This window comes from Tetrao urogallus (genome assembly GCF_951394365.1).
Source record: "Tetrao urogallus genome assembly, chromosome: 1".
Lineage (NCBI taxonomy): Eukaryota > Metazoa > Chordata > Aves > Galliformes > Phasianidae > Tetrao > Tetrao urogallus.
The window spans coordinates 145,023,625-145,037,361 of record NC_136813.1 but is presented as its reverse complement, the minus strand read 5'-3'; the positions used below and the strand labels follow the sequence as shown (position 1 = coordinate 145,037,361).

The window sequence follows — 13,737 nt, the reverse complement described above, 5'->3', positions numbered from 1 at the left end:
CATGTCACTTGTGGTGACAGGACTCACAATGATGGATGTACCCGTGCTGCACACAACCAGGCAGGGAGTGATGCGAGCGTGGGAGGGATGACTTAATTTATGTGTGTGTCTTCGGGGGGTTGCTATGCGTGAGAATTGACCAGCAGCGCCAGTCCAAGGCAGCTCAATGGCCACGCTCACACATAAGCCAATGGCTCACCTGTGCAAGAAGCTTTGGGAATGAAGCCAATAGAGCACATTGTGCTCTCTCCTGAGATCCCAGCTTTGCTCCTCATCCACCATTTATTCTGGCTTCCTATGTCACCACCACCAGTGTCAGTGCCACACCCAGCAAGAGCATTCTCCTCCCTGTCACAGCTTTCAGAAAATGGAGGATGCTGCCGTGCTCACCCAATGGCCATGGAGGTCCAAGGATTGAGCAGTGACATTGTATCTGGTGGCATTGCCTCTGCAGGATCACGCGGTCTTGTTAGAGGGTGATGCCTCCCTCCTCTCCTTGCCATAGATGCCGTGTTGGTTTTGCTGCCTTCATCCCGACGGGGAACCATTTGGGCACATGAGCCTACGTTCTTCACCATACCTCCTCTTTCAGACCTAAACCCACTTCCTGGGATGAGCTTTGCTCCAGATAATGCCTAACACATCTCAAGACGTCATGTGTTCCTATTGCTGGGGCTGCAGTCTCTGCACATCTTATTAGGTGGAAGTCCATCAAGTCCAGCCCTGGACACACTCTGAACAGCTCTAGGGAAGATGACTCCATCATCTCCCTGGTTGTAATAGAAGGACCACTGGGAGGCAGGACAGCCTACTTCATGGACAACAGGGCTAGGAGGCAGAGGGAGCAGTGCTGCTGCATCTCCCCTTCCATTTCCTATAGCTGTGACATATGGGTGTGGTTCAGACTCCACACCAGAAAATAAACTCCTATAATCTTGTTGAAAAAAAAACACCTCTTTCTGCTCAGGTGAGGGTTCTGGCTCTTATTTCTTCAGGTGTTTCTCCTTTGCAGGATGCCATGGTGGGGTATTAGAATGGGCTGCCCAGGGGAGAGGTGGGGTCACCACCACCATCGCTGAGGGTGTTCCAGAACCGTGTGGCTGTGGCACTGAGAGACATGGTTAGTGGGCATGGAGGAGATGGGCTGATGATAACACTAGGTGATCTTAGAGGCCTTTTCCAGTCTTGATTCTTTGATTCTATGGCCACCAGTGGGGCACAAAGTGGGGAAACCCCAGGCAGGTTGTGAGGGGGACTTGTCTGCTGCTCGTTCACCCTTGGGTGCAGCTGCACCAACTCAGGCCCACTCTCACATCGCTCTCCCTCATCCTCCCCTCACTCTTGTGAGTCAGGATCCCCAGAGAACACTTGTGGAGCCACCTCGGGCTGCCTGCCAGCAAAGGGCACTGCAATCCTGCAACACATTTCTCTGCAGATCCATGTGGGACACCACACTGTCCCCTCCCAACTCAAGAGCTCCACACCTCTGTTGGAGAAGGATTGCCCCTCCACCCACTGAGCTGGAAAAGGCCCCCATCTTATTTGCTGTTCCCCAAAGTGGCTGAAGAGGGAATGCTGCCCAGCTCCGTGCACTGTCTATCTTGGGACACGGCCTTCCCAGTGCTGCTCATCAGCATCTGTAGTCCATAGTCTCTACTACTGCGTAATGACAGTCATTAGGGAGAGCGAAGCTGCCTCAGGAATGGAAGCGCTGACGGAGTTTGGGAGCCAGATGGTGTTCGCACTTAAGGAAAGACTGAAAAAAAAATACCAACACAGAAACACACACCAAAAGCCACTCCACTCCAATCAGCCTCCATTTCCTTCTTCTAGTGTCAGTATCGTTCTGGTCCCACACATCTTCTGAAAGGGTGCACTGGGAGATGCTGAAAGCGATACCTGTGTTGGTTTCGGGAGCTCCCCTTGGGGTGCCACCTGCCCCAGTGACACCTGGGGGGACTGCGGGCATCTCACCTGAAGCAGCACCCCCAGGGGGAAATCCCCCCTCTGGGCCCAAGAAAAGCCACCTTGGGTTGGGTGAGAGCAATGTGCACAGAGCTGGGCTCCTTGGGGCAGGAGGAGGGGCTACCATGGGGCCCCATGGCACAGGGATGGGAAGTGGGGGTTGGAAAAGGGATGCTGCAGCCCCAGTGGGTCTGTGGGAGTGAATGGGGAAATGGAGATGGGGATGGGGATGGGTTGGGATGGGGATAGAGATGGGGATGGGGATAGAGATGGGGATGGGATGGGAACGGGAATGGGAATTTAGATGGAATAGGAATGCAATGGAAACAGGAATGGGAATTAGAGAGGAGATGGGAGTGGGATGGGGATGGAAATGGAAATAAGTATGGGGATGGATATAGGAATGGACAGGTAATGGGAATTGGATGGGAATGGGAAATTGAAAGAAAATAGGAATGGAAAATTCAGTAAAAATGGAGAGGAAATGGGAATCAAAAGGGAAGTGGAAAGGAAGTGGAATGGAAATGGAAGTTGAAATGGAAGTGGGATGGAAGTGGCGTGGAGTGGAAGTGGAGCTGGTTCCAGCAGCCCCCTCTGAAGGCACCAGCTCCGGTGCCAGCAGCACATCACTCAGCCCCTCCTCTTCTGAGGCTGCTCCTCTGTCTCCCACCCTCCTCACTCCATTTCCCCTTTCTCCTCCATCTCCATGGGGCCCGCAGGGCAAGGAGGGGGGCACCGACCATGTCCTTCCAGCAGCGCTGCGGCGTCGGCCGGCTGCTGGCAGTAGCTATTCTGGGCCCAGATCGATGGCAGCGGCGGCACTGGGAGGGGGAGAGCGGGGCTGGGGGACTCCGGGGAAAAACCCTGGGTCTGTGGCTGAGCCTGATGCTCTCAGCCCTATTCACAAGCAGGGGCCACCGGCGGTCGGGGATGAGTGAATGGGATTTTTTCAGGAGTTTTCCCCATCCCTTCCTGCTCCCCAAAGGGTTTCAGTGCAGTCACTGCCACCATCAGTGCCGACAGATGTGATGCTGAAGGCCACAGCAATGGCATATCCTGGCCGCAGGCGATGTGGGCACAGAAGGGCAGGAGTGGCATGTGGGGTGGGCAAGGAGAGGTATGACCCAGGGCATCTCCCCAGGAGCGCTCCTTGTTTGCTCTCCAACTCCTCAATTATTTATCTCTGCTGAAACAAACTCAGCCAAGCAAACTTCATGCCCCGTAGTGACACCGCCAGTTATTAAAAATAAAATAATAAAAATTCCCCAATGAGTCACTTAAGATGTACATAATCAGCTCCAACTACAGCCATAGTGGTGTTCATGAGTCGCTGCTGAGTGCGGGGAGGGCAGGGCCGGGGCTGCATCCCCCTGCTGCATTTTCCAGAATGAATACATGGGGAAGAGTAAACCCTGAGTGTCCCCACCGACAGGTGGGGGTGATTGTAACACACACTGGAGGGGGGCCAGATATCAGCCCCAGCCTTGATAGGGGCAGATCCCTGCAGGGGTGAGGGTCCTTCACTGGAGATCCCTGTGGGATTGCCACAGATGGGGGGAACCATGAGCATGGGGATATGCGGGGGGATGTGGGGGGATGTGGTAAGATGCAGGGGATATAGGGGGGTGTAGGAGAACATAGGAAATGTGGGGCAATGCAGGGAGGTGTGGGGGGATACAGGGAATGCTGGAGATGTAAGGATGCAAGGGGATGTGAGGAGATATGGAGACGCAAAGGGATGCAGGGTATACAGCAAGGATGTGGTGAGGTTGTGGGGGTGCAGGGATGTAGGGGATATAGAGAGGATGCAGTGGGCTGCAGGGGGATGTGATGACATGTGGGGGGATACAGAGGCTGCAGGGATGCAAGGAATATAGAGAGGATGTGATGAGATGCTGGGGATGCCAGGATGCAGGGAGATTTTTGGGGATGCAGGGGGATGCAGTGGGCTGCAGGGGCTGTGTGCAGGTGGGAGGGCTGCAGGAAGCCCACCTGTGGGCTCGGCTCTCGCCTCTCTAACATGTGGCCCCATGCAGCCATTCTCCGCATACTGCTAGCATGACTGGCTGTGCTTCTTCTCAAGTGCTGGGAAAGCAAAGGGCATAATTTTAGGAGAAGCGTGTGAAATCTGTTCTGGCAGATCATCCAGAGAGCTTTCCAGCGAAAAGAAAGCATTAACATTTGCTAAAGGTCCCTGCAACAAAGCGAGCGGTTCCCATCAGGCAAACCCCACAGTGACCGGGGGTTTGGGTGCTGTTGACCCGGAGCACTCAAGGTGAAGAGGTGCAAAACTCCCTGGGGTGTGAATGAGGACAGCTGGCTGCGGACCAGCAGTGCTCTGGGGATGCTCTGGGAGTGCCCTGGGGTTTGGATGGTGCTTCGACACAATAGGGCTGTGCAGGGGAGGGGAGCAGGAGGGCTCCCGGGTGCGATGGTTACAACCAGGAGGGGGCACTGACGTGGTGCTGTGTCCCCACCGCGCTTCCTCCGTGCCCCAGCCTCCTTTTCCCCCATCCCGCTCCCCCAAGATGGATTTAGGGAGAAGGAGGGGCGAAACCCGCAGCTCGTGATTCATCCCTACTATATTCGCGCTTATTATTAGAACGATGAAAACACAGTCGGAGCTGGAATCGCAGATGTAGGAAGGAGGGCTGCCACTCTGGGCAGTGCAGCCGCTAGCTCTGGTGCTGCAGGATTCCACCCAGCGAGCAGCAGGGCCGTGCAGGTGGATGCGTGGGGTCCTGCGGGGACAGCTGCACCGGGGACCCGCTCTGCAGGACGTGGGGCTCAAACCCCACACATGCAGTCTCAGTGCTGCGGGAAGCCCAGAGTGATGTGGGATGCAGCACACGTAGCGTCAGTCCTTTGGGATCGTGAAACAGTGGGTGACCCCCACCGGTCCCCAGAGAGGTGACGGCACCCCTATTTCCGTCTCTGGCCTCGCAGGGAACATGTGGGAGGTATTTTTATCCCACTGCCAGCTCCCTTAGTCACCGATGCTTGCTTTAAATGGGTCAAGAGGGAATAAAGCTGCTGCAGCCCCGGCCTGTCTGGGAGCACACACACCCGCAGCAACCCCGCAGAGCCAGGAAAGCTCTGCCCCGCTTGGGCAGCATCGGCCCCAATTAACATCTCATTAAAGCCCAGCGGTGGGAGAGGGGTGACACATTTTGGGGGAGCAGGATTGCCACACACTGGGCCAGAAGGATGTGGTGGGATGGGTCTGAGTGTGCAGGGAGAGCCCCTGGGTTTGCATTTGTTGCCAGCATGGGTGCAACGAGGCACAACAGCATTTGACATCAGTGACCCCAAAATTGCAGTGATACTCCAGGGATGTGGGAAGACGTCACTGTGAACTGGTGACATCGTGACACGGTGACAGCCTGGTGGGGATGTTCATCCCATTGGGAGGGCAGGAAGCGGGCAAGGAGCAGGGCCACAGCATCGTGCCCTGAGGAGAAGCAGCGGGAAATGTCTCCTCATGTGGAAGATGGTGGAAGGGCTGCTCAGGTGTTGCTAATTCTCTAAACCTCGTGGAGCAAAGCAGTGCTTCAGGGCAGAGCTGGCTTGCAGGTCCACATGGGGTTACCAAGGGCCAGAAAGCAGCTGGCCAAGAGTTGGAGGTGGAAAAGGTAGGAAAAGATCTCTAAGATTACCTAGTCCAACTGTCAGCCCATCCCCACCGTGCCGACTAACCATGTCCACATCCACACCTCAAGGGATGGTGACTCCACCACCTCCCTGGGCAGCCTGTGCCACTGCAGCACTGCTCTTTCTGAAAACTTTTTCCTAGTATCCAACCTGAAATTCCCCTGGTGCAACTCGAGGCTCTCATCCTACTGCTTTTAACTGGGAGCAGAGGCCAACCCCCACCTCGCCACAGTCTCCTTTCAGGTCATTCTAGAGGGTGATGAAGTCTCCCCTGAACTCTTTCCCAGACTGAACATCCCCAGTTCCCTCAGCCGCTCCCCATCAGACTCGTGCTCCAGACCCCTCACAGCTCTGCTGCCCTTCTCTGGACAAACTCCAGGGCCTCCATGTCTTCTGGTAGTGAGGGGCTTAGAACTGAACACAGCACTCAAGGTGCAGCCTCACCAGAGCTGAGTAAAGAGGGACGGTCACCTCCCTGCTCCTGCTGGCTGCGCTATTGCTGATACAAGCCAGGATGCCATTGGCTTTCCTGGCCACCTGGGCACACTGCTGGCTGATAGTCAGCCAAGTATCGAACAACACCCCCTGATTCTTTTCCTCCATACAGCTTTCCAGACACTCTGCCCCAAGCCTCTAGCAACCTGGGGTTGTTGTGACCAAAGTGCAGGACCCAGCACTCGGTCTTGCTGAACTTCATCCCATGGACCTTAACCCAGCAATACAACCTGTCCAGGTGGCTGTGTAGGGCCCAGGTAGGAATTTTCTACCAAATCAGACAGGGCTGCATGCAGGCATCTCCCCACACTGCCCTGGCATGGCCGCTGTGCCCGCGGAGCTCTGCCGGTCTGCCACGGAGCCGGCACACCGCACGCTGTTCCTGGCCATATGGCTCCAACCTGAGCCCAGTGAGCTCGGGTGGATGGGATCACTCTGCTGCTCTCCTGCATCCCCAGTGCTGGAACGTCGTTCTGTGTATGGATGCTGGGGTAGCTCCTGGGGTGGGGTCAACACCAGAGGGACATATGGGGTCTGTGCCCCCCCTCACCCCCCCTGACGCAGCCAGGTTTAAATGCTGACTCCCTGCGCAGCACACACTGTATGCATTTATTTTCCTTTTTTTTTTTTTTCTCAAAAAGCTCTCGCTTTGAACAAATTCCCTCCCGACCCCTTAAGAAACTGATTGGATTTGAACCCGACGCCGTTGGGAAGCGGGGAGTTTGTACATCTCGACTTCAGAATGTTTGCAATTATCATTTTAATGGCAAACGCACATATGCTCCCGCAGTGTATATAGGGCATTGCGCGGTGCGGTTCCCCGCAGCCCATTCCCAGCCACAGTGCTGAGCGCAGGCGGGGGAATAACACCCATCTGCGTGTGCAGGGCTGGGAACGGGGCTGCCATCCCGAGCGTTTTCCCAAGGCCAAGAGGTGACATCGAGAACACCGTGCCATGGCTCTGCGTATTGACGCCCCTTGGATGAGATGGAGCCCCAACCACCGTCATTTGGGGCCGCAGCCCCCACGGGGATGCTGGCAGGTGCCGGCACAGCAGCTCCACCCTTCCCCAGAGGTGGTGCTCTCCCCGCTGCCCCTCTCCCCTCGTCCCCCCGGGGGGCTCCGGAGCTGCGCGGCGCGGGAGGGGCGCGGGGCGGTCCCCACCCGACGGGGCGGGCCGGCTCGGTGCCGCCCGGCGGGGCGGGCGGGCGAGCGGCGGAGCGCTGCTGCAGGAGCTTCTCCGGTTTCCCCGCCGAGCCGTGCCTTGCTGCCTTCTTCCTCCCTCCCTCCCTTCCCGGTGCCGAGGGCTTTTCGCTTCTTCGCCCTTATTTTTTCTTCTCCCTTTCTTCCCTCCCTCTCTCGGTGCCGGCAGTGCGGCGGGGATGAGGCGACCGAGGGTTCTCGCCGCTCCGGACCGCTGCCCGCATCCCCACCCCGGCCGGGGGCTCTGCCCCAGCCCTGAGCCCCGAACCCCGAACCCCTGAACCCCCGAACTCCCGAACCCCCGAACCCCCGAACCTCTGCATCCCGCACCTCAGAACCCCATTGGCCGTTTCTGGGGGAACAGAGACGGAAGTGCACTTTTTTCCCCCACTTCTTAATTTTTCCCCCTTTTTTTTCCTCCCTTTTTGCATCCCCTCCTCGGGGCTTCCCCCCAGCCATGGGGCTGCTCCGGGAGGGCTCTCGCTGGGCAGGCAAGCAGCTGTAACCCTCGCCACGGTGCACGGAGGAACGGGGTGGGGGGGTCCTCCAGTGGAGCAGCGCTCGGTCTTCTGGGGGTGGCCATGGCCCCCCGGAGCCGCGGGCGGATGGAGCGGAGCTACGTGGTGGGCATCTGCTGCCTGGTGCTGCTAGAGCGGAGCTGGGGCGCCGAGCCCGGCACTGGGGACGGCGGTAACAGCAGCCGGGCACCGGCGGTGGAGGACACAGCCCCCGCGCCCACTGAGCCCACCCCAGGAGGGGACCGTTGCCGCGGGTATTACGACGTGATGGGGCAGTGGGACCCGCCATTCAACTGCAACGCCGGCATCTACCAGTACTGCTGTGGGACCTGCGGGTACCGCTTCTGCTGCCAGTTCAAGGCCAGGCGGCTGGATCAGAGCGGCTGCTCCAACTACGACACCCCCAACTGGGTGAACACGGGGCAGCCGCCCACCCGTGTGGATGAGAGCCCCGAGGGCCCCACCCGTGACAAGACCAACATGATCGTCTACATCATCTGCGGCGTGGTGGCCATCATGGTGCTGGTGGGCATCTTCACCAAGCTGGGCCTGGAGAAGGCACAAGGCCCCCAGACTGAGATGACGGTCTCCAGGTAAAGGGGTCTCGTTCGGTCCTCCCACTTCCCCCAGCCCCATGCACAGGGTGAGCCCCACTGTCACTTCGTCCCCAAGGGGATGAGAGAGTCCCCAGACCCTAGCATGCAGAGGGGTGGTGGTGGCAGCTATGTGTCACTCGTCTTCTCCATCCCTCATTCCCTCTGTCCCTCATCCTCCCCATCTCTCCACCCCTCTGACCCTTATTTCCTCTGTCACTCATCCCCTCTGTCTGTCATCCGATCCGTCCTTCATCCCTTCCATCCCTCATCCCTTCTTTCTCTCATCCCTTCTGTCCCTCATTCCCTCTATCTCTTGTCCCCTCTACCCTTCATCCCCTCTGTCCTTCATCCCCTCCTTCCCTTGTCTCCTGCATCTCACATCCCCTCCATCCTTCACTCCCTCCACTCCTTGTCCACTCGCTCCATCTCTCATCTACTCCATCCCTTATCCCCTCCATCCCTTGTCCCCTTCATCCCTGACTCAGTGCTGTCCCTCTGTCCCCAGCAGCTGATGATGTGGGCAGAGTGCTTGTTGTTGGAAGTGGCTTTTTGCCTGCGTGTGTGCCTTGTACCCTGGTGGGATGTCACTCCCAGGGAGGGGACCCAAGCTGCATACCATGGGGTTGCCAGCCCCTCACTTCTCATGTGAGCTCCTGCTCCAGGCAAACGGTTCTTGTCCTGTGTCTGCCCCCAAATCATGGTTTTGGGCAGCTGCTGGGGAGGGATGGGCACAGGGACAGGGAGGACAGGGACAGGCAGGGCTAGTGGCTGCAGTCCCCTTGATCCCTCCTTGCATTATGTTCCTCCACTCAGGTTGACGTTTCTCTTCCTCTTTTTCCTCTTTTTTTCCCCCTTTTCACTTTTCTCCCCCGATGATCACATTCAGTGAGTTTAACACTTCTCAGCAGCTGACAGCAGCTACAGCCCCCCCAGGTACAGCCCTGCCCCTGCGGCTCTGACTCAGATCTGCCCTCTTCGTCCTCCCCCAGCACACATGTGTGCACACACATAAACACATCTTCCTGGGCTTTTATTCTGGGAATTTAGCATGGCAAGGAAATTATTTCACTGAGATGATGCTCTGGTTGTATCCACCACCTGAGAGACCTGCATGGGGATCTGCTTGGGGACACCTAGTCCTGGCTCTATTCCCATCCCTTCTCGCTTCACCACGGTGCTGTGGAATTTGCTGTTTCCCCAGTTCTGTGCACCCCCTTCCAAGGATGCACTCCAGTTCCTGCCAGCATGCTCCAGCATGGGGAACATGCGGCTCAATGCCCAGCAGATCCTTTTTTCCCCGAGGCTACTGATTTTTTTGGACACCACCATATGGAGCGGGAGGAGGCGAGCTTCCCTTGGGTGCCTCTCAGGGACAAATCCAGGAGCCTGCCTCTGTCCTGGCACGCACTGGGGTCTTGTGCATCTGTGGCTGAAGGTCCCAACCAGGTGCCACCATCTCCTCTGTCCCAATGTGAGATATCTCATTTGGGCACTGTATCTCCACCCGCCTCTTGCCGCGCATGGGCACTGCGATCTCGCGTCCCGCCTGATGCCGCAGGTTGCAGCTTCTCATTTGCTCCTCAGGAGCTGCAGCGTGGCCTCGGGCCAGCTCCCTGTTGCACGGCCTCGCTGGTTCCTGTTCCCATCCACCCATCCTTCCACCCATCCATCCATCCTTCCGCTCATCCACCTGTCCATCCATTTTGTCACTGTTCTTCCACTCTTGCTGCTGCTCACACTCGGTGTGGTCCACCTCAAACACAGCTTCTTCTCCAGGCTCTCACAGCTGGGTCCAGAAAGAGGTTCAGGCACCTAAAACACTGCGGTTCCCCCATGTCCCTATGCCTCTGCAGGTCCGTATGGCGGCTCCGCCAGGCTCACTCCTTCCTACTCGGCTAGCACTTGGCACCGTCCCCATGCTCACTCGGCGTGCCCAAGGCTCTGTGAGTCAGGAACACCTGCCCATGTTTTTCTTGAGGCTGCCGATGTTGGGGTCCTTTCAGGGCAGGGGGATCTGCTCGTGTCTACCACATGAGGACATCCTCATAGAGACCTACAGGAGGCCCATGGAAAGGGGCCTGGGGGCTCTGTAGAAAAGGAACAGACTGGGTCTCTCTGTGCTTTCTGGGGCCCCAACCCTGCTGGATATTCCTGGTGTGGCCCCAGCCTCTATCTCCAGGGATACCTGAACAAGGCCCAGTGGTGAGGTCCCATGCTGTCACCTCTATTTTTTGCACCAGTGGCTCAGGGACCAAGTGTGGCATTCCAACTCATTCAAGGGAGATGTCACCATGTTCTCATCTTCCTCCCTCCCCCAGAACTTTCCTCTCTGCTCACTCCTGGAGCTCACAGTGGGACAGTTTTGGGGGTGCAGGTTGTGTCCATTGGCCAGATCTTCCAGGTGGGGTTGTGCACTGCATCCAGGTTGCCTAGGGCCCACCCAGCACCCATGGCCACAGTGATGGATGGAGATCTCACTGGGCTCACTGGTACTATATTGCAGATAGGAATTTGATGTGCCCCACAGTCCTCATCTCGAGCTGCACTCTGAGGCCATCCCAGACCTTTAGGTGAACTAAGTCGATGCAACTTGAGCCTCCCCAGACCCTCAGAATAGGGTCAGTGTCCTCCAAAACCACGATGGGGAGCCCTTCAGGGCCACCTCTTGTGCTTGAGACTCACGGATGGGAACGGAGCTGCTCTCACTGTTATTGTCCGGGCAGTTGGGGCCAGGGGCAGGTTTGTGGAAAAGAGCACTGATGGATTTATCTGGAGAGGAAAAGTCGCAGCTAAAGGACTGCTCGAGCTTGGTAAATAGACCCGAGGAAAAAAAAGAAAAAAAAAGAAATAGGTCAAATCGCATCGGACCTCCTGGTGAAACGAGCCTGGGTGAGTGCTGGGCCCTAGGGACATGCAAGGGAGGCAGCAGCTGACAGCGCAGCAGCTCCCGCAGTGACAGCCACAGCCCCGCGAGCCGCCGGCCCTGCACGCTGCCTGGCATCAGCCCCAGGCTGCTGGGCCATGCCGGTACAGCCCCACAGACTGGGAGTTCTGATGGGGAGAGGGCTAGGCTGCAGGAGGCTGATGGATCTTTAGGAGGAGATGATTTATGGGGTAGAGGCACCTCTACAAGTGCAAAGCCCAGCGCTGATGGAGGCTCAGGTGATGGGCTGAGGTGGGCAGGGAGCTCTGGGTCTGTCTGCTCCCTGCAGTGTGCCCAGGTGGCTGTTGAAGATCTGCAGCAGACAGCTCTCCAGGTGCAGCCTCACTAGTGCTGAGGAGAGTGGAAGGACAACCTCCCTCCACCTGATGGCATCTTTCAGCTCAGTGCAGCCTTTCACTGCGATGAAGGCATGATCCCGGTGTGTGCCCTGCTGTGGGATGGCCACTGTGTCACAGCGGTGCTGCAGCATCCCCAGGCCTGAACAGTAAATGGCAGGGTGCTGTGTCTTACGTAACGGTGCTCAATGTTTAATGCTATCGCTTACTGGGAGGACGCAGTGAATGGCAACACCAGAGGCCACTGGCGCAGCCTCCTTGCTACAGAGGGGTGACCCTCTTCCTTCATCATTTCCCTAGGCCCTGCTCCCAAATGGCTCCGGTGAGGGGGCTGCCCCTTCTCCCCAGAGCTTGCAGCGTGGGGCAATAGGGACACTTGGACTGGGATGGGGGATGTAGGCATCGCCTGATGGCCCTGTGCTCCTGTGCCCCTCCCCAGGACGCTCACCGACCTGCTGAAGCAGCCGGGCCACGGCCCCTCCGAACACATCGATGGCCTGATGGGCAGCATGCAGGTGCAGCTGGGCGAGGGGCTGCCCCGGGGACCCCCAAGGAACAGCACAGGTAAGGCATAGGCTCCCCAGTCCCTTCTCAGAGCCTCTCTGAGTTGCCAGCTTGCTGCTGGGCATGCTGCTGCCCATGGGGGGAAAAGGGAGAGGCATCTAAGAGGGCTCTGCACTCCCCTGAGCCCTCACCTCTGCCCACAGACAAGTTGCCCCTGAACAACGCATTGGACACCACTGGTGTCACCTCACTGGGGCGGCCTCACGGCCACAGCAAGCGCCCGCTGCTGGGCAGCAGCCTGAGCCCACCAGCCCCCAACTACACTGCGTACAGCACACTCACAGCTGGAGGTGAGTGGGGAGTGGGAGGGCGCGGGGTCATGGCAGGGAGGGGGCAATGCACAGCATCCTCCCATGGACCCCCAGCACTGCCCAACCAATTAGTGTCCAGGTTCTCCCCCGCGGACCCATTGCTAGCCAATCAGTGCCCATTATCCACCCCATGGGCACTGTCAGTTAGTACCCAGGATTGACCCTCCATAGACCAACTGCCTGGCCAATCAGTGCCCAGCATCTCCCTCATGGACCTGCTGCCCAGATGATCGGTGTCCAGGATCCCTCTCCATGCATGCACTGTGTTCCCCAGCCAATCACCATGCAGACTCCTGCCCAGACCTGCAGCACTACCCAACCAGTCAGCAGGATCCCCCATGGACATTCCACACTGCTCAGCCGATCAATGCCCAAGATCTCTCTCTACACTCCTCACCAATCAGCAGCTAGGATCCACCCCCTTCCCAGCCAATCAGCACCCAGAAGACCCCCAGTGCCCCCCTCCCCACCCCCCAACTCCATCTCTCAGTCAATTTCCCCCTGCCAAGGGATGGGGTGACCCATGGGGGTGACACCAGTGTCCCTGTCCCTACAGAGAGCATTCCTGAGGACTTCTACATGCATTTTGGGGAGCCAGAGGTGCCCCCCCCCAGCACTCTGCCCTTCCCAACCACCGAGGGGCCCGAGGGCTGCCCCCCATCAGGGGTCACCAAGGCCAAGGGTCTCCCCAAAGCGCCAGGGGGCTCTGCCTTCCCAGGGGGCTGGGAGGGAGGCCTCCCCCGGGGCCTACGCCGGCCTGGGCCCACGGCACCGCTGTATGGCCAGGCTCACCGGCACCTGGCCACCAACAGCAAGACTGAAGTCACCGTCTGACACCAGGACCAGCAAGGTGCCATCACCAGGGGACAGGCAACGAGTTGTAGCTGTTCTCAGGCTCACTCCATGGATGGGCAATGGACTTAAGCAGCAGATTGGCTGCACAGCCTCGTGTCCCCCCTTCCCCACCACCCACCTTCCCCCTTGTTAATAAACACATGGAAGTGTACAGCCTCGTGTAGCTGCACTATGGGGACGGAGAAGAGGAGCAGGGCATGGCGGTGACACCACCTTTATTGGGTGAGGGAAGTAGGCTGCCAACAACAGCTCCCTTCTACCCAAAACCAACAAAAAGTTACAGTATATATACACACATAT

At 58.0% G+C, this 13,737-nt stretch overlaps 1 protein-coding gene across 1 annotated transcript; it reads left to right on the top strand.

Annotated features, from left to right (window-relative positions):
* Window positions 1-7,895: 7,895 nt before the first annotated feature.
* SHISA8 (shisa family member 8) lies at window positions 7,896-13,416 on the top strand (the record flags this gene model as incomplete). Its single annotated transcript, XM_079537440.1, has 4 exons — window positions 7,896-8,425; window positions 12,147-12,271; window positions 12,415-12,561; window positions 13,139-13,416. 4 exons carry the CDS (start codon window positions 7,896-7,898, stop codon window positions 13,414-13,416), a joined length of 1,080 nt encoding a protein of 359 aa, XP_079393566.1.
* Window positions 13,417-13,737: the final 321 nt, after the last annotated feature.